Raw genomic sequence first — 21,871 nt, forward strand, 5'->3', positions numbered from 1 at the left:
CCTTAACATGCTAGTGTGGTATCGACATTTTTGGCAGCTTTTTCTGTGTCACTAAACCAATTAAACAATTATATTCAAGCCCCACCAAAAGTCCTGTGTGTTGAGTAGTGCTTATGGAAATGCTGGGGTGAAGTGTGAGGAACAGTAAAAACTTATGTTTTAAAAACTATATGGAGCCAAATGGTGAATTTGGTATTGCCTCATAGTACCTAAAGTATGCATGATTTAGACATGCACCTAATTTAGACATGGGTGCATATCTCCACATGTTGGTGCTTTTCAATTGAACATCAGTTTATTCACTGTGGGGACGAGTTGTGCCACTGAGCTCCAAGGTTTCCAGGGAGGTGTTGGCTGTGAGGTGGTGTGGACCAGGCCAAATGAACACTGGGAAGCCTGGTCTGGAATGGGGAGGGGGGGGGGGGTGCTGTGGCTTCCTGGAAGGGCCACTGTTCTGTCATCCCTTGTGCCTGTGGGGTTTGTCCCTGAGGTGAGTGGGCAGGGATGGAATTGGGCAGTAGTGTCAGTGGTAAGAGTGGGCAGCTGTATCATTGGTTTGGATGTTGCTGAGATTTCCTGTGGACACAGCAGCTCACTTCTGCCTGCTGCCCTGCTCCAGGTCCCCTTTATATCCTTTTCGGTGTCCATGTCTTTGATCTAAGCCCTGCACTCCCTGGTGCTGCTCAGGCCACACAAAGGTTGCCAGGCTGTAGGAAGACCTTAGAGGTCACCCCCACAAACCTTGAGTTATTGTGAGTGAGTGGGAAGGGACTGTAAACGCAGATAAAGTGTGGGCAGAGAGTTGGTATCAGTGGAGTAAGTGAGGAGGACCCGTTGAGAGGAACAGAGAGAAGGTGTAGAGCTTAGGAGTGGTAGATAGATCAGTGGCAGAAGTGCCAATAGAAGGTGTGAATGTATTGGTTATTCGAGAGCATGAGTGGGTTCCTGATGGCACTGTTAGATCAGGTATAGTTCTTTCTCCTAAATGTACTCATTTTTGGGGATGATTCGTGTGTGCCTTTCCCTGTATGATCAATTCACTCGCTTTAAACACTGACTGCGCTGTGATTATAAAGCTTTAAGATAGTACTTTAAGATGATTGATGCTTTCTATAGCAGGATAACGCATCATGTTTACATTCATCATGCTCCATTATCCTATTAAAACGCATCACAGACATTTTCTCTATTGATAAATTGATGGAGCATTATCAGTTTTTTTTAAACAATTACAATATTTTGATTCATTTGTTTTAAGTAAGGACTAACTCAAGTTATCCCCTTTCCTTGTCAAATGTTCTTGACGTAATGTTATAATCTGTAAACGTGTTTGGGAGGAGTGTCCTTCCATTCGATCACTCAGAGCTGATGTCTCTTATCCTCCTGTGCGTCAGAACACCTAAGAGTCATATCCTATAAATATAAATATTCCTCCTAGTACCTGTTCTATGTCAGTGCTACAGTAAGATTTAATCTCTTAAAATAACCAACGAGCATGTATTCTATTTTTAGGAAGAATTGTTGAATAAAACTGGGGGAACCCTTTCTCTCTAAGATGTAAACAGTTAGATTTGGTTGTTGGAATCCTTGGGTTCTGGTCGTGTTTCCAGACCTTTTCACGTGGTCCCTGCTCGGTCACTATCTCTCTCAATGCAGGCGTTAAATAAGATGTGACGTGTCTGTACTTAGCACCCGGCTCTGCAGTCATATGGTTTACTTCAAGAACGAAAGGTCAGCATCCATATAGAATCCACCCCTCGTCTCCTCCCCCGCTCATGTGGCAATAATTGTCAGAGCTCAGAGCCCCGCGCACAACCCACAGACTTCTATAGGTTAACATATTCTAGGATAGTTTAAATAGTTTTACAGAAACATTAACAACATTGACACATTGGTCCTCCATATAGAAACGTCTATCATGTACATGTTACTGCTGCCTTTTTGAAACAATGTCACCCATAATCTTTTCTTTTTCATTTTGCTTTTACACATAGAGATGAGGCCTGGTTTTTCAAAGAGTAAGTCTGCGTTTTTATAAAAAAAAACCTCAAAGAAAATATTTATCAGTGAAGGAACTACAACTTGAAATATATGAGGCTACCTAGCTAGCCATGACTAACAAATATGAGCAGAATGCATGGGCGAAGCACGGGACCCTGCAGCCCATGCAGCGCGGGGGCAACCCTTCAGGGGCTCCCAAACCCTTCAAAGGGACCTCATTCCGCCTAGGGTCAATGAATATCTGTAAGATATGGGAGACCCAGGAACCCCCTGTACATTGTACAAGGTCGCCCCATCATTTTACTCTATGCCACTGGCAGAGTGCTTGCCGAATGCCGGTAGGGTGAGTAAAGCGCTATGAGTCAAGGAGACTAGTATGAACCAGGGTCACTGCAGGAGGTGAGGTCACCAATAAGGCAGAATTACCAGAATGGCAAAACTACCTGCTTGAAGCAGTGTGGCAAGAATATGGTACGGCGACCAACACAAACTAGAATGAACAGTAGGAGTCGCTAGACCAGTATCACGCGGAGTAACCAGTAAGAAGCAGGATGACCATTCAGAGGATAACCTACCCACTAGGGATGCCAGTATGAAACAAGGTGGTCTTTATGGGCACAGCCGTGACAAAGCGGACGTGAAAAATTCTCTGGCATTGCCTGACATATATAACCTCAGGGTCATAACGTCACTGACCTCTGTGGAAACATGATCCCCAAGTCTATTTCAAAACATTCGCCTTCCATGTAAGCGTGTCCTTGAGCTACTTACAAGTGTCAATCACTTGAAATAATTCTTCTCAAGTGGCAACTTCTCTTCGCCACTTCACGTATTGACAACAACACACAGACCCACAGTTTGATGGAATAAAGAGCTTGGAAGACCCCTGAAGAGTGGTTTAAACTCTTTACTGTGCCAAAAAGGTCCTTCAAGTTACAGGCAATTTTAAAAATTACAGCATTAGTGCAGTGACATATGGTGTTAACAACTATGCAAATCATGAGAATGTTGATCAATTTCATATCTGCTCATGAAATTTAAAAAAATACCTTGCTCTCTGAGGAAAAGTTGCCATGGAAGTAAGAAAGCAAACGTGTATTGTTTCCTTTGTGGTCTTGCTTGACCATAGCTCATTTTCTAAGTTTACGTCCGCCCTGGGAACCTATCCCTAGCTCTGCACGTATTCCTCACTCCCCTGTGCACAACTAGATTGTCCAGACAAACTTCCTTACTTCTTCAGCTCAAAGGTTCAAATCATCAGGTTCTCCATCTCTTCCCTGTATGCCCAAACTACCCCTCTCTTACTATTCACCCTTCCCTGCCACACCTTTCCTGACGCCTCTCAGAAAGAAATCATGTCCTTTTCCTCCCCATCAACCGAAGCAGCTTAACTACTTCACACCTTACATTATCATAACTTTATTTAAAAGCTTATTATTAAAGGATCCTTTTCATATGTGTCAATAGCATTTGGGTACGTTCAAAACCTAAATGTAACTCAGTAACTTGTTACGGAATCGCGAAACAGGTTTGCTGACACATACAGAATTGCAAATTAGAGATCACAAATCATTGATAGGTTGCCAGTACCTTAAGGAGGTGGTAACCCACTTGCAGTTGTGAAGAGATCCCCTTCCTCTTTGCCAATGTTGTAAAAAACATTTTTTAGGAGTAACAGTGGACCTTGGGACCACTGCTTATTCGTAAATAAGGTTTTAGAAACTTTTCTTTGTCATTTTTTAAACGCAGCCCAGTTTCTTTTAAGGCGCCTAGGCTGCGTTAAAAAAAGATTGCCTTATTTAAAATAAATTTACAAAAGGGGGTGGTGATGAACAGAGTGTCTGAATTGAGCAGACCACTCTTACCCAGTCCAAGGATCAGGGCTTGATCCATCACCGTTATTTATCTCACTGCCCCATCCCAGCTCAGAACCTGGCTATATGCAAATCAGTCTGTCCCTGGCCCAGTGCATCATGGGAACAGGGCAGACTAAACTACCAAGCCAATTCTTTACCAGAAAGGAGACAAGCTACCGGGGACCGGTTTCTGGCATTTCAGCCTCTTCGGCCCGGCTTGCTTGAATCCTGATGGAGCAGTGAGAAAGGGACTCATGTCTGAGTATACCCTGCCACACCTATAGTGGCCAAAATCGATTTACAAAAGGGGGTGGTGATGAACAGAGTGTCTGAATTGAGCAGACCACTCTTACCCAGTCCAAGGATCAGGGCTTGATCCATCACCGTTATTTATCTCACTGCCCCATCCCAGCTCAGAACCTGGCTATATGCAAATCAGTCTGTCCCTGGCCCAGTGCATCATGGGAACAGGGCAGACTAAACTACCAAGCCAATTCTTTACCAGAAAGGAGACAAGCTACCGGGGACCGGTTTCTGGCATTTCAGCCTCTTCGGCCCGGCTTGCTTGAATCCTGATGGAGCAGTGAGAAAGGGACTCATGTCTGAGTATACCCTGCCACACCTATAGTGGCCAAAATCGATTTACAAAAGGGGGTGGTGATGAACAGAGTGTCTGAATTGAGCAGACCACTCTTACCCAGTCCAAGGATCAGGGCTTGATCCATCACCGTTATTTATCTCACTGCCCCATCCCAGCTCAGAACCTGGCTATATGCAAATCAGTCTGTCCCTGGCCCAGTGCATCATGGGAACAGGGCAGACTAAACTACCAAGCCAATTCTTTACCAGAAAGGAGACAAGCTACCGGGGACCGGTTTCTGGCATTTCAGCCTCTTCGGCCCGGCTTGCTTGAATCCTGATGGAGCAGTGAGAAAGGGACTCATGTCTGAGTATACCCTGCCACACCTATAGTGGCCAAAATCGATTTACAAAAGGGGGTGGTGATGAACAGAGTGTCTGAATTGAGCAGACCACTCTTACCCAGTCCAAGGATCAGGGCTTGATCCATCACCGTTATTTATCTCACTGCCCCATCCCAGCTCAGAACCTGGCTATATGCAAATCAGTCTGTCCCTGGCCCAGTGCATCATGGGAACAGGGCAGACTAAACTACCAAGCCAATTCTTTACCAGAAAGGAGACAAGCTACCGGGGACCGGTTTCTGGCATTTCAGCCTCTTCGGCCCGGCTTGCTTGAATCCTGATGGAGCAGTGAGAAAGGGACTCATGTCTGAGTATACCCTGCCACACCTATAGTGGCCAAAATCGATTTACAAAAGGGGGTGGTGATGAACAGAGTGTCTGAATTGAGCAGACCACTCTTACCCAGTCCAAGGATCAGGGCTTGATCCATCACCGTTATTTATCTCACTGCCCCATCCCAGCTCAGAACCTGGCTATATGCAAATCAGTCTGTCCCTGGCCCAGTGCATCATGGGAACAGGGCAGACTAAACTACCAAGCCAATTCTTTACCAGAAAGGAGACAAGCTACCGGGGACCGGTTTCTGGCATTTCAGCCTCTTCGGCCCGGAGCTTGTTTCCTTCCCAGTGTAAGAATTGGCTTTTGTAGTTTGGTTTGCCCTGTTCCCATCATGCACTGGGACAGGAACAGACTAATTTGCATACAGTCAGGTTCTGAAACTGGAATGGTGCAGTGAGCTAAAAAACGGTGTTGGATCTAGCCCTGATCTATTGACAGGGTGAGAGCTTTCTGTTTTATTCAGAGACTCTGTCCCTCACCACCCCTTGTTGTAATTATTTTTGTCCACCCTAAGCGTGGAAGGGTATTCTCAGATGTGAGACCCTTGCTCATTGCACCATCAGGATTCAAGCAAACCGGGCCGAAGACGGCTGTAATGCCAGAAACCGGTCCCCGGGAGCTTGTTTCCTTCCCAGTGTAAGAATTGGCTTTTGTAGTTTGGTTTGCCCTGTTCCCATCATGCACTGGGACAGGAACAGACTAATTTGCATACAGTCAGGTTCTGAAACTGGGATGGTGCAGTGAGCTAAAAAACGGTGTTGGATCTAGCCCTGATCTATTGACAGGGTGAGAGCTTTCTGTTTTATTCAGAGACTCTGTCCCTCACCACCCCTTGTTGTAATTATTTTTGTCCACCCTAAGCGTGGAAGGGTATTCTCAGATGTGAGACCCTTGCTCATTGCACCATCAGGATTCAAGCAAACCGGGCCGAAGACGGCTGTAATGCCAGAAACCGGTCCCCGGGAGCTTGTTTCCTTCCCAGTGTAAGAATTGGCTTTTGTAGTTTGGTTTGCCCTGTTCCCATCATGCACTGGGACAGGAACAGACTAATTTGCATACAGTCAGGTTCTGAAACTGGGATGGTGCAGTGAGCTAAAAAACGGTGTTGGATCTAGCCCTGATCTATTGACAGGGTGAGAGCTTTCTGTTTTATTCAGAGACTCTGTCCCTCACCACCCCTTGTTGCAATTATTTTTGTCCACCCTAAGCGTGGAAGGGTATTCTCAGATGTGAGACCCTTGCTCATTGCACCATCAGGATTCAAGCAAACCGGGCCGAAGACGGCTGTAATGCCAGAAACCGGTCCCCGGGAGCTTGTTTCCTTCCCAGTGTAAGAATTGGCTTTTGTAGTTTGGTTTGCCCTGTTCCCATCATGCACTGGGACAGGAACAGACTAATTTGCATACAGTCAGGTTCTGAAACTGGGATGGTGCAGTGAGCTAAAAAACGGTGTTGGATCTAGCCCTGATCTATTGACAGGGTGAGAGCTTTCTGTTTTATTCAGAGACTCTGTCCCTCACCACCCCTTGTTGTAATTATTTTTGTCCACCCTAAGCGTGGAAGGGTATTCTCAGATGTGAGACCCTTGCTCATTGCACCATCAGGATTCAAGCAAACCGGGCCGAAGACGGCTGTAATGCCAGAAACCGGTCCCCGGGAGCTTGTTTCCTTCCCAGTGTAAGAATTGGCTTTTGTAGTTTGGTTTGCCCTGTTCCCATCATGCACTGGGACAGGAACAGACTAATTTGCATACAGTCAGGTTCTGAAACTGGGATGGTGCAGTGAGCTAAAAAACGGTGTTGGATCTAGCCCTGATCTATTGACAGGGTGAGAGCTTTCTGTTTTATTCAGAGACTCTGTCCCTCACCACCCCTTGTTGTAATTATTTTTGTCCACCCTAAGCGTGGAAGGGTATTCTCAGATGTGAGACCCTTGCTCATTGCACCATCAGGATTCAAGCAAACCGGGCCGAAGACGGCTGTAATGCCAGAAACCGGTCCCCGGGAGCTTGTTTCCTTCCCAGTGTAAGAATTGGCTTTTGTAGTTTGGTTTGCCCTGTTCCCATCATGCACTGGGACAGGAACAGACTAATTTGCATACAGTCAGGTTCTGAAACTGGGATGGTGCAGTGAGCTAAAAAACGGTGTTGGATCTAGCCCTGATCTATTGACAGGGTGAGAGCTTTCTGTTTTATTCAGAGACTCTGTCCCTCACCACCCCTTGTTGTAATTATTTTTGTCCACCCTAAGCGTGGAAGGGTATTCTCAGATGTGAGACCCTTGCTCATTGCACCATCAGGATTCAAGCAAACCGGGCCGAAGACGGCTGTAATGCCAGAAACCGGTCCCCGGGAGCTTGTTTCCTTCCCAGTGTAAGAATTGGCTTTTGTAGTTTGGTTTGCCCTGTTCCCATCATGCACTGGGACAGGAACAGACTAATTTGCATACAGTCAGGTTCTGAAACTGGGATGGTGCAGTGAGCTAAAAAACGGTGTTGGATCTAGCCCTGATCTATTGACAGGGTGAGAGCTTTCTGTTTTATTCAGAGACTCTGTCCCTCACCACCCCTTGTTGTAATTATTTTTGTCCACCCTAAGCGTGGAAGGGTATTCTCAGATGTGAGACCCTTGCTCATTGCACCATCAGGATTCAAGCAAACCGGGCCGAAGACGGCTGTAATGCCAGAAACCGGTCCCCGGGAGCTTGTTTCCTTCCCAGTGTAAGAATTGGCTTTTGTAGTTTGGTTTGCCCTGTTCCCATCATGCACTGGGACAGGAACAGACTAATTTGCATACAGTCAGGTTCTGAAACTGGGATGGTGCAGTGAGCTAAAAAACGGTGTTGGATCTAGCCCTGATCTATTGACAGGGTGAGAGCTTTCTGTTTTATTCAGAGACTCTGTCCCTCACCACCCCTTGTTGTAATTATTTTTGTCCACCCTAAGCGTGGAAGGGTATTCTCAGATGTGAGACCCTTGCTCATTGCACCATCAGGATTCAAGCAAACCGGGCCGAAGACGGCTGTAATGCCAGAAACCGGTCCCCGGGAGCTTGTTTCCTTCCCAGTGTAAGAATTGGCTTTTGTAGTTTGGTTTGCCCTGTTCCCATCATGCACTGGGACAGGAACAGACTAATTTGCATACAGTCAGGTTCTGAAACTGGGATGGTGCAGTGAGCTAAAAAACGGTGTTGGATCTAGCCCTGATCTATTGACAGGGTGAGAGCTTTCTGTTTTATTCAGAGACTCTGTCCCTCACCACCCCTTGTTGTAATTATTTTTGTCCACCCTAAGCGTGGAAGGGTATTCTCAGATGTGAGACCCTTGCTCATTGCACCATCAGGATTCAAGCAAACCGGGCCGAAGACGGCTGTAATGCCAGAAACCGGTCCCCGGGAGCTTGTTTCCTTCCCAGTGTAAGAATTGGCTTTTGTAGTTTGGTTTGCCCTGTTCCCATCATGCACTGGGACAGGAACAGACTAATTTGCATACAGTCAGGTTCTGAAACTGGGATGGTGCAGTGAGCTAAAAAACGGTGTTGGATCTAGCCCTGATCTATTGACAGGGTGAGAGCTTTCTGTTTTATTCAGAGACTCTGTCCCTCACCACCCCTTGTTGTAATTATTTTTGTCCACCCTAAGCGTGGAAGGGTATTCTCAGATGTGAGACCCTTGCTCATTGCACCATCAGGATTCAAGCAAACCGGGCCGAAGACGGCTGTAATGCCAGAAACCGGTCCCCGGGAGCTTGTTTCCTTCCCAGTGTAAGAATTGGCTTTTGTAGTTTGGTTTGCCCTGTTCCCATCATGCACTGGGACAGGAACAGACTAATTTGCATACAGTCAGGTTCTGAAACTGGGATGGTGCAGTGAGCTAAAAAACGGTGTTGGATCTAGCCCTGATCTATTGACAGGGTGAGAGCTTTCTGTTTTATTCAGAGACTCTGTCCCTCACCACCCCTTGTTGTAATTATTTTTGTCCACCCTAAGCGTGGAAGGGTATTCTCAGATGTGAGACCCTTGCTCATTGCACCATCAGGATTCAAGCAAACCGGGCCGAAGACGGCTGTAATGCCAGAAACCGGTCCCCGGGAGCTTGTTTCCTTCCCAGTGTAAGAATTGGCTTTTGTAGTTTGGTTTGCCCTGTTCCCATCATGCACTGGGACAGGAACAGACTAATTTGCATACAGTCAGGTTCTGAAACTGGGATGGTGCAGTGAGCTAAAAAACGGTGTTGGATCTAGCCCTGATCTATTGACAGGGTGAGAGCTTTCTGTTTTATTCAGAGACTCTGTCCCTCACCACCCCTTGTTGTAATTATTTTTGTCCACCCTAAGCGTGGAAGGGTATTCTCAGATGTGAGACCCTTGCTCATTGCACCATCAGGATTCAAGCAAACCGGGCCGAAGACGGCTGTAATGCCAGAAACCGGTCCCCGGGAGCTTGTTTCCTTCCCAGTGTAAGAATTGGCTTTTGTAGTTTGGTTTGCCCTGTTCCCATCATGCACTGGGACAGGAACAGACTAATTTGCATACAGTCAGGTTCTGAAACTGGGATGGTGCAGTGAGCTAAAAAACGGTGTTGGATCTAGCCCTGATCTATTGACAGGGTGAGAGCTTTCTGTTTTATTCAGAGACTCTGTCCCTCACCACCCCTTGTTGTAATTATTTAAAATAAGGCACAGGCATGGTGGTCTGCTGCCCCAGCAGGCCACCACCCCTGTGATGGCAGTGATTCATAATGGGTTGCAATTTACGACCTTCTTCATAGCAATGAGGTAGGTCAAATTTCGACCCCTAACAAACCAGAATTTTGCTAACCAACATGTTTGAACATATGTTGGTGTGCAAAAAACAATTAGGGCCAGATGTACGAATCTTTTTAGCATGCGCAAATGTGTCTTAGACCCGTTTGCGCACGCTAAAAAGTATGGGCCCATGTACAAACAGTATTTTGCGACTCGCAAATAAATTGCAACTCGCAAAATACTGTTTTGCGACTAGTTATTAGGAAGGGGCATTCCCTTCCTAATAGTGACCGCAAAGCTATGTACCAATGTTCTACGACCGCAATTGTGGTTGCAAAACACTCGCAAATTACCTCCTACTTCAAGTAGGTGGTAATGCATTTGCAAATGGGAAGGGGTCCCTAGGGGGCCCCTTCCCCTTTGCAAATGCATGCAATACGATTTTTTAAGGGCAGGCAGTGGTCTCAGGGACCACTGCCTGCCCTTAAAAAATGAAACTAAAACGTTTCATTTTTTGTTTTTTAAATGCATTCTGTTTTCCTTTAAGGAAAACGGGCTGCATTTTTTTAAAAAAGCTGCTTTATTTAAAAGCAGTCCCAGACATGGTGGTCTGCTGAGCCCAGCAGGCCAACATCCTTGGGAGAGCCTGTCATTCCAAATGGGCTCGCAAATTGCGAGAGGCTCATTAATATTCATGAGCCTCACAATTTGCAACCCCTATTGGGAATTGCAAACAGTGTTAAACACACTGTTGTACATGCCAAATAGCGCCTCCCAAATGCGATGCAATTTGCGAGGCGCTATTTGCCAGTTTGTACATTTGGCCCTTAATTTGCGAAAAGTCGGTGCGCAAATTGCGACCACTTTTATGAATGCTTTGTACAAACATAAGGCCCTTGGTCCCAGTGCAATGACTTTTCCAAATGCAACATCTTCGAACTCTCGGACATCTACAGAACTAAACAGTAGGTGCTATATACTTGCTCATCTCGAGATAGTTTTCTCATAATATGTAACTCTAAACATCAGGGGTCTCATTTATGAGGCCTTGCGTCAGTTTTGCGCTGCTGATGCGTCACTTTTTGTGACGCATCGGTGGCATAAAACATGCGCCTTGTTGCGCCATATTTAAAAAGTGACGCATCTAGGTAGATGCGTCACTTTTTAAACCCCTGCGCCACATTATACCTGCGTCAGGTATAATGTATGCAGAGGGGGCGTTCCCCCGCAAAAAGCCTCGTAATAGTGACGCAGTGAAATCTATGAGATTTCACTGCGTCACTTTTAGGACGCTGTTGCGTCAAAATCTTGCGCCTGCCTCACAGCAGGCGTAAGACTGACGCAAGCCCTTTCACATGGGGCTTTCCCCATGTGAAAGGACGCATTGCTGGAGTTGCGTCACTTTTGTGACACACTCCAGCAATGCGTCACTTTTGCGCTTACAGATACGTCAGAAATACGTCAATACTGACGTATCTGTAACTCCTTGCGACATGATGCGTCATACATTAAATATGACGCATCATTGGTGTCGCAAGGAGTGCGCAGTGAAAAGTGACGCATCGCTGTTTTCATGCAGCGAAGCGTCACTTTTCATAAATGAGGCCCCAGGAGCTCACCCTCACTCACTCATTCCCGTACATCATGCTAAGCCAGCAGCCCTTCCACCTCCCTGCAAGTGAGCTCACCAACAAGACCATACGTCATTGTGCCTTTACCACATGAACCTTGGAAGCAGAACCGTATCCTTCAGCTTCTTCTATGACCACTTTGGAGAAAATGCTCAGAATACAACACATTACAAAAAACATTATTGACAAGCACAGCTTAATGGTGAATAAATGTCTGCCTGGGATACCTGCATTTGTGCATAGGCTACAGTTTCGTATGTTGCCTTTCCAGGCATTTACTGTGAAATGCTGTTTTTCTAATCGCACTGTCTCTCCCAAAGATACCCTCGACTACCCTCTCCCAGCCTAGCTCCCCAACCTGCAATCCATATACACAGACAGCATTAGAGTCTCAAACTGAGGCATCGCCTCACCTCTGCTCACTCTGTCCTTTTTTTGAATGCTGAGAATCCTTCTGATACTTTCTTCAGAGCCTTGTGGCTTAGTCTGAGGGTCTGTCAAAAACAGAAACAAGTTCCCAGTGATTCGCCAAAATCTCAGACAGTGGTAGGTTGCTGGTTTTCCAGGGGCATTGACACAATATGATGCGCTTTGTGGAGTTGGAGAAGATGTAGCTGCAGGCCTAGTGATTTCATAATGAAAATCCATGTTTGGATTCCAGTATTCCTGCTTAAGTGCCATGGCGAATAGAGCCATTTCCGTACATGAGGAGTGTTTGAGATTCTAGGATGGCCGGCGCAGAAACACACATGTAGACCCATTATGGAATGGAGAGTTATCAGGGCTTGATGTTCTTCTGGGGTTTTATTGCATAAAGTGGTCCAAAGCAGAAGCAGGTATTCATGCCTGTTTTTTAGGCCCTAGAGCATTTTGATATTACAGAAAGGGCCAGCGGATGTTTGCATGACCCCTTTGCAGTATAGATGATGCAGGTACACCGTCAGCTCCAGTGCAGTGTCAAGGGAGCATACCCCCAAATGCCTGAGTCCACAGACCTATCTACACGAGAGGATGCCTTGTACCTGTGATGCTGTATTACAGATGTGGGCACAAGGACAAACAAGCCATTGGGATGCCCGCTGAGTGTGCCCACCCAGGAAGTGGCTCATAGTCGGTGTATCCTGTAGGAACTTGAGATGTGGTCCTTGGGGCGGCCCAGACATCTTTCCACAACTTAGTGCAGTTACACGCTGGAGTCACTGCTTGAGCATACGTAGCCCTGTGATGTGCTAAAGGGTAAAAATGCAAAACTCGTGGCTACAACTAGTCACAACGTTATTGTGCAAAAAAACAGTTTTTGTGTGACACTGTGTTGCTGCCCGGCAAACAGCATCTTTCATTAAATTTGAACTTGGGGCCTTCCTCCTGTACACATTCCTTCACCGAGACCATTGCACCATTTTTGCATCAGTGCAAAATTCATGTAATAGGACCTCAAAAGGGGGGCAGCTGGCTGCACATTTCAAGGCATCTCCATCTGTTCCCAAGAGCAGCCGGGCGAGGGAATGCGTGGGAGGAAGGAGACTGCCATAAGGTTTCCCCTAAACAATCACATATTGCTGAAAAACATGGTGCAGATTAAAGTGCGACATTGAAGACGTTGTAAAATGGCGGGTAGGTACTCTCGGGCGAGGTTTGTCTTGCTTTGTGAATCTAAAAATCTATCTGAAACAGCTGTCTTAATGCAAAATATCCTGAAGTGAGTGATGCAAGTGGGGTCGTGTATGTGAGGGCTTAAATTGCAGTAGATGAAGTTGAGGCTTTTGCTTGAAGTGTTTAGCATCCAGGTGTTCAGCATTGTGTTAATTAAGCACGCTTCTGTTTCATTGCAGCGCTGCCAAGTTTCTGGAGGCCAACCCGTTCGCTGTCAGCACCCATTTAGGCGGAGGGACGTCGAACCCGCTGCTGCCTTCCCCGGCCAGCGTGCAGCTCGCTCAGTTACAAGCACAGCTTACGCTGCACAGGCTAAAATTGGCTCAGAACGCAGTCAATAGCAACACAGCAGCTGCCACCGTCCTGAATCAAGTTCTCTCCAAAGTGGCCATGTCTCAGCCTCTCTTTAATCCCTTGCGGAACGCGGCCATGATCAGCCCGCCACATGGGCACAGCGGAGCGCACCAGCTTGGACCCGGGCTGCCCAACCCTCGGTTCGCGTCAGGCGGAATACCCTTCCCTCCTCCGAGTGCGGGGATGGCTCCAATAGCCGCAGCGAGCATGGGGCAGGTTGGAAGCATGGCGAACAGCCAGACCTCTGTCGGAGTACACTCTTTTGGGAATGCCATGCCTCCTGCTCCCAACCAGCAGGCGGTAGTGATGGGTTTGCATAAGCCTGGACCCATGCCTCCTGTGGGGGGTTTCTATGACTACAAGCCCAACCTACCTGGCGCACCAGTGTATATAGTGGACACAGACCACCAGTGCGACTTCATGAATAACATTTCCCACTCAGGCTCTGTCGCAGGAGCGACTGCTGAAGGCCACTATGTGATGTCTGGACAACCTAAAGCTGACGGTCATCCTGGGTTTCAAAAGGACTTCTATCTGTCCAATTCCCATGGGCAGAATGCAGCCGTGGTGCATTCTTCAGGCTTCACCAGTGAATCGGGCATGAATGCGCATCAGCACGGGAGCCAGAAGCAACACCCAGCTTCAACGCTACATGGTACCGCAGCAACCAACCAGTGGGACAATGCACTCAACTTCTCGGGCCAAAACAAGCCGGATCACAGCTCTGTCATGTGGCCACCAACAAGCCAGCCATATGAAGTGAGGAATGATTTGTACAACCCGGAAGAGCCAACATCAGACACCAAATACAGCCCATCACCTTTCAATCAGTTCAACAACAACAAGCAGGGCTTCAGCAATTCCCAAGGGATGCAAAAGCAGGATCCAAACCAGCCAGGATCCATGGCGCAGCGCAGGCATCTACAGCCTCATGAGTTAAACGACTTCCACGGGATACCACCCCTGCACCTCCCTCATGTCTGCACCATCTGCGATAAGAAGGTCTTCAATCTAAAGGTAAGTGATGGATTCATTTAAAGTCATAAGGCATGTATATCTTAGTCTAAATATACCAAAGAAAGCAGATTGGTGCACTTTGCATAGATAGCCGCTGAATGTTAGTGCTACTGTGGAGTTTATGTTGCATTTAGCGAAAATAAATGGTGGTGTACGACTTCGATTTTATCTGAGGAAAGAAGTTCAAATAACAACAACAACTTTGTGTGCAATATTTAGACTATCTACCCAAAAATACTCAACTAGCAGCTATTTTTTTTTTAATTCTCGAGCTAATCATCTTTTCAGTCTGTTACAAACCCACCATAATGATTCACTCTCAACGAAAATGTTAAAATGAATGTATTAATTGTTGTTTAGTAAGTCGTGGCACACCACAGCAAATATTTACCTACTCCACACAGAACAGTAGTTATTTGTTTTTTGATAACATCTGTAAAGCATGAATCTACCCCAAAATGGCCAAAGAGAACTTTATTGCAAGAGGATTTGTAGCCACCATGTGAAGATTCATTGCCATGCAGGTATGTTGCGACCTGAGGAGGAACCGTGTGCGCCATTACATATGAGAGCGACAAACCTACGAAAGAAATGTCTCTTATTAGGGATGGGTCTCTGAAAAAGATTGTATTTAAGATGACGTCAGCCCAGTGAGTGTCTAGGAGGCTGACCTCTTATTAAGGAGCAGGTTTTTCACAGGAACGGTGTCATAATGGAATGCATTTGGTGAATGTATCTGTTATGATTGTAAAGCGGTCCCTCTCGTCATAATGTATGCCGATCACTTTGCAACAAAAAAAGCAACTGAGCATTTCAAAGAGAACATTTTTATTGTTGCAGAAACATCTCGACCATGGGGTGTTGTCCATAGGTCAGCGTGGCGAGTGGAATCTAGTTGAGAACAGATGACAAGCCCTGTTGTGACTGGGGGCGGGGAGGGGGAGGGGTGCAACATGCAAACAGGACAGTAGGAGGCAATACTGCTGCTTTTTCGCGCTCTGTTTCCACTTTGTTTATTTACATTACACAATGCACACATTTGCAGTTTCGAGCACAGGGAGATGTGCCCCGCGTCAGGGCATTTCAGACCTTATAAATGAAAGGGACTCGGCGTCCTGACCCCGATGATGTGCTCGGTACGCGGCTCTGGGCGCAGCTGTCCGCAGCCTGAGGATGGACGCAGCCCCGGGGCCTGCTGAGGCAGGGTTGGAGGGCGGCCATAGACATGAAGAGATCTAGGCTCAGGAAGTACTTGTTCTTGCCCTATTATGGCCTTGCACTGTGCCTGGCGTTACATTTTCTTTTTTCGTGTTTGTTGTGTGCCTCTTTTTTTGCTTCAGGGGGAGTGTAACTGTACTTAGCCACTGTTGTGGGTGGTGTTTAAGCACAAAAAACAGAGTAAGGGGGTGTCAAGATTCCATGGTGGATTGTTAGACTAGCCCCTCTGTGGGCAGCTTACCCTTCTGGGTACTGGACATCCCTAGAAAATGTGGCCCCAGGAATACTGCAGCAGGTGCTGTGAGGGCCTGCTGCAGAACGATAATGTTTGTATTTTACCACCAAAACGAGAGCTACCGTGGCCCCTTTCCCTGCTTGCACTGGAGCCCATGGCACCTCGCCTAGGCCACCGGTTAGCCCATTAGCAGTGGAAAACGAACATCTCACCAGACTTAACTCATCAGTCTGGGATTGTTTCCTAAGAAAAGGCAGCACTAGGAAACATATAGATTGAAATTGTTTTTGCCTTTTATATCTTTGAAGTCATCTAGTCCATTTTGAACCAAAGGCTTACTTCTGTGACTGACACAGTCTCTATTCATGTATTTTGTAGGAGTGAACACTTTAATTGACATCCTGCATAGATACCGGTGTTGTGGACAAATCTCAAACAGTGTCTTAACATCGGCAAGATGTGAGTTTGTGTTTCAGCGCATCACCTCTCAAAGTGCATGAAGATCTCACTTTGTGCTCTGTCAGCTATGAGATTGTGACTTCACTTTTTACTGCTCGTAGTTGTGCACTTGTGATAAAAAGGCAAACCTACAAGTACACATATGAGGAAGAAAAAGGATGGCAGGACCTATTCTTTAGGACCATGTAGCGGAGTGTTCCTCAACTGCAGAACGAATACCGGAACCACAACAAACCTTTTGGATTCTTGCCTCATGGTTGCATTTTTGGTTGAGATATTTGTAACAACAAAAGTGTTACATTTGGTGATAATAGTTCATCAAGGGATTTCAGCTTTGCTAGACCCCACTTCCCCAGGAGTTCCATCACATGCGATTTGTACTATGGAACAGAAGAGAAAGACTTTTCTCTTCAGCTAGGATGTTTGCGCGTTACCTGGGACACAAAATGCCTCGAAGAACAGAAGTATTGGGAATCAAGCAAGAAGAGATGTTAGAAAAGATAGTGATAGGGATATAGTGAGAAGCTCACGTGGATTGAGTGAGTATGTTAATGTGAGGGATCTAATTAGAGTTTGGCATAGCCACTTCCTCCATCCAGACCAAAACCTCTCTAGGCTTCTGTCTCCTCAGTCGGAGTGGATCCTGAGCCAAAGCTGGATAAGATGGGTTAGTCGGGATCATCAGTAATGGAATGCAGGTGGTGCCGTGCTGATGTTCCTAATATGCCAGGGGGCCCTTGAGCGCCACCTAGAAAGCATCCATTGCTTGTGGACACCACATCTGCTCCACCACTTCACCAGGGCTTTAGGGAATTTCTATGATTCTTCTGCACTTCTGATAAGACTGCATTTCTAATGCAAATAGCTAATCTTTAAGTATGTACAACAGAGAATTTGGGAAGCCCATAAGGATCACAGTAATCATTAGGATTACATTCCTTTGCATGTGCAAGCTCCACCTACAAGCGTGCAAGCTCCACCTACAAGCGTGCAAGCACCACCTATAAGTGTGCACATGGTTGAAAAGGCTTCCAACCTACAATGTCATCGAGTCAAAGAGTGAGTGATGTCACTTCTGCTACCAATGAGTTTTGGTGATTTAAAGTGTGGGTGATAGGGCAACAAAGTAGGAAGAGGCAATGAATCCAGAAGAGTAGCAGAATGATAGTTATGGCCAGATGCACAAAACCTAAAATATACATTATATCTGGGGGTTTCAAACTGGGGGGCGGGCCCCCCAGGGGGGCCTCAAGTGATCCCAGGGGGGATCTCAGTGTAAAAGTATAGCTGCTGTAAAATACAGAACAGCCTTTCAAACAGCCCGACTGCAAAAAAGCAAACAAAAACACTAGTGACTCCTTTGGTTGTGTACTTGAGAGGGCTAAGTAGGAACACGCTTTGGCATAGCCAATAGGTCTCGCCTTTTGGACCTTATAAGTGTGTAGCTTTGCAACACGGTATCCTGGGTGCTGTGCCACCAAGAACTGTAGAGCTGTACAAATAGTACACTGTTTATTATAGCGTGTGTGTGTTAGGGTGCGCAATTCCAGGGTGTGTGGCCAATTCCTGAAATCACCAAGAGCAACCCAATGAATAATGCATTGTTTACAGTCTGTGTATGGGTGCACCGAGCTCACAATACACTATTTACAGAATGTGTTTTGTGTATTCGGTGAGCACATGATGCTAATTGTGCAGGATTAGGCCAATAAACTTCCCGCAGGCTTAGAGTCTGCTAAATCTAATGGTAGCAGCAATATGACTTATCATCTAAGATACCAACAATCCTACTGAAAATACAAGTCACATAAGGCCATATGTGTGAAGGCAATTTTGTGATCGCAATCGCCGAAATTCGCTGAATTTTGGCATTTGCAATCACAAAATAGCTAAGTGATATGTATGTAAGCAAAACAGCCTAGCAAAATAAAAAATCGCAAATTTGCGTTTCCTTATTTTGCGATTGCATTAAGGAATCGCACATTGCATGTGTGCCACATGGCACTTTGAAAAAGCAAGGGGGAATTGGCCAGTAATGCAAGATTTCTTAGATAGTTCTGTGGACCACATGAGTTGATCTCATCGCAGAGTCTTAAAAGCTGGTCTAAAAGGTTCTAAAGTAGACGTTTCAACCCTGGAAAATCACTCTTAAAGTGTCAAAGCGGGTCTTCATCAGGACTGGGTAAAGGGGGGGGGGTGGTTTTGGTTTCGCCTGCACAGTGCTTGAGCTGTGCTTGCGATACCTGTCTCTATCTATCTATCTATCTATCTATCTATCTATCTATCTATCTATCTATCTATCTATCTATCTATCTATCTATCTATCTATCTATCTATCTATCTATCTATCTATCTATCTATCTATCTATTTATCTAAATCTTAAAAAGGGCTTACCTCCCGCCCTTGCTTTCCATTGGTTCCTGTGCTAGCCACTTACTTTTCCTCCATTTCTATTGGCTGTAGCATACTGTTTCCTGTTCTTCCTCATGTGTTTGTCTTTTTAGTCTCCCGTCACCTATTTACTGTTTTCATCCGCTTTTGAAGCAGAACTTTTTTGATGTTTTGCATGCACAGCGCTTGTGTGCATAGCTGAGAGCTCTCAACGCAGCCCCCCTCTCATGCGACTCAATGTCGTGCATTTATTCCGACGCATCATTTTCATGCCGGCTCTTCTTTTTGTCATGCTCACAGGTCCGGGGCAGCAATATCAGTCATCAAAGCTCCATTACACAATGCACGTACCACGTTACGTAGATTCAGAGTCTGCATATTAACAAACTAAAGTTATACATCTAGCTACTGTTATAGTTGCATGGTTAAGCAAAGTCACAAAATCCACTTTTTTCTGAAAGCCACGAGAACGGATGCAAATAACATCAAAATAAATACCTGAAAACATAAAGGGACTCAGCAAACCAAAAAGTAACCAGCCAGGACACTGAATGAAGTGTACCGAATAGTGGGAAGAACCTGTCCACACACTAAAGACACACATTGATGGTCAAATGAGAAACATCAAATGGCAGGCATTCAGTGCACCTTCAATCACAATATTTATACAGTCAGTGCTTGTGACAATAATATCCTCCATTCAGGAAAAATACCAGTTTTCAAGTCTGCGTTTGAAACATAAACTTTAAGATTACAACATTTGGAACCAAGTCCGAGATTACTGCAGTAATCAAGTGGAAAGCGCCACCTGAGAAACGTGTCATATCACTGCAACGGTCAGCACAGGGTTGCCATCATTTCCACCTATCTTGCAAGGCCTGCTCACAGTTGATGGTACTAAATTGTGACACATTAACACTCGAAGACATTGTGGAATGGAATGCAGTCAGTGAATCACAGCGAGTAACTGAACAACATTCGCTACACTCCTGTAAAAACAGGGTTAAGAAAGCATGCTGCTAGATTATAATCCGGATCAATGCACCAGCAAATGCATAAATAACATAGCATTCATTTATGTCCCTTTACTGTTCCCGAAAACTTGAAACCACCTGGTTTCTCCTAAAAATCAGTACCTATGCCCGATCGCTAAGCAAGAATGTTCCCCCTTGGAACAAGCTCTGATTGACTTCTCTAATTGTATGTCTTACATTCTTTACTCTTTTTTACAATTCTCTTCTAGAGGCAGGGTGAGAGCATTTCACAGCGCTTTGCAAGTTTAGTTCATGAGCTTGCTTGAGTATGGCATGCATATCAAAGGTGCTTGCCTGCTGCATGTTTTTTTTCTCTGTCTTCCGCCATTTACCTTATCTCCCGCATTATATTACCACCAGTTACTGCACAGTATATTGACTTTCTCAATGAACAAGTCAAAACACTTTTATTGAGTTACAGTAATATATATAGTACAACTGTTCACCAAGCTAAATCTTACAACAAAAAATTAATATAAATCCCAATGTTTGTTTGTTATTATTTTTAGTAGGCTTTTAACATGTCTTACATGTCTTAATTCTAGACATATACATTTCAAATATTAAGTCAACTTGAACGGACATTTATATTCTTCATCCTATCTTACATAGTAAACACAGCTGCTATATCATAATTATGTATTCCTGATCCACATCTCAACCTACAGTGCTCCTCAATTCTCAATTTGTCATATGTTCTACTTTCATTCTAAGTCTTCCAAGATTTAATACATGGTGGTCTAGTACTAGGGGTATCTGTTAACAACCTCAGAATTTCTGTCCATTCCACAATATCTTCTGCCACTTTCTCATTTCTCTGAGTGGCTGTAATTCACAGTTTCTCCTCCAATGCCCACTCTAACATATCCTCTTTTCATAGTTTCTGTTCTGGTGCTTTTTTGTTTTTTCAAAATATTGCAATCTGGTGTTTTGCCAGCATAGTTCCACGAGACACAAGTTTACATTTCAGCTTGTCATGTTTGTTCATAGGACACACACATAACACACAACTCTTAATTAATTGTTTTTTCTGGCAGTGACCCAGTTGATCTAAACAAACATTCCATCACATTCCTCTATCCTAGGGCATTACCATGCCTTATGCAAAAATCTAGCTACTAGTACTCACATGATGTTTATCTATCTTGATATATTCCAACATATTTTTGGGGTCAGGTATGTGCTTTGTCAATAATAGAAATTAGTTAATATAAACCTGCCATTTACCATTACCCGGCTACAGCCTTTTTTATCGATTCTACACCAGCTAATCTGTCCAGGCATGCCGACGAAAATAGTGTAGCGCAAGATTATACTCCCTGTCTGTCTTGTTTTAAGGCTTCATATATGTTTGTATTCGACCCCCAAAAGGTTTTAGTATTATTACCATTGTGTGAGTTATAGGTGGGGCTTCTGGAAAGGGATTCCATATTTCGCTTCCAATTCATGCTATATTGACATGTTGTAAAAACTGTCCCGTCCTTGCTCTGTACATGTCCTGTGCCTCTGTGAAAGTCATTAATCTGTTATTAATATATTTCATCCACAGTTTCACATCCTCTCTGCTTCCATTCAGTAACCAACATAACCTTTGCCATGTTATTGATTTGACTGGTAGCCAATAAAAAAATTTCTGGTGCAAATAGCGCTTGTCTTAAAACTATCCCCCCACTTTTTCTCTGTTAATTGTTTTTTGCTGAACTATATATGGGTATTCTTTTGTGGCATTATTTACCATCATAATATCTTCTTGCAGTGTGCCCTGAGGAGATGTCTCCCCCAGAAAGGATGTCTCCCAGTTTACCTGGTTATCAAACCAATTAGTTGCAGCTAGGGTGGCAGCATAATATAAGGATACGTCCCAGGGAACCTTTAGTGCATCGTGATTCACCCTGTTGCACCCTCCTCCCCAGACAGGTAATCCCATTAGGGAGCCTAGGGCCAGATGTACAAAGCTT

General features: G+C 45.2%; 1 protein-coding gene across 2 annotated transcripts in view; it reads left to right on the forward strand.

Annotated features, from left to right (window-relative positions):
• Nucleotides 1-21,871, forward strand: part of RBM20 (RNA binding motif protein 20) — a 512,103-nt gene that overhangs the window by 360,324 nt on the left and 129,908 nt on the right. For both annotated transcript variants that reach the window (XM_086922775.1, XM_086922776.1), the window contains exon 2: nucleotides 13,384-14,575. In XM_086922775.1, coding sequence (XP_086778901.1) covers nucleotides 13,384-14,575 — 1,192 coding nt within the window. The remainder of the gene's footprint in view (nucleotides 1-13,383; nucleotides 14,576-21,871) is intronic.

Source organism: Lissotriton vulgaris, chromosome 5 (assembly GCF_964263255.1).
Source record: "Lissotriton vulgaris chromosome 5, aLisVul1.2, whole genome shotgun sequence".
In the NCBI taxonomy this organism is placed as follows: domain Eukaryota; kingdom Metazoa; phylum Chordata; class Amphibia; order Caudata; family Salamandridae; genus Lissotriton; species Lissotriton vulgaris.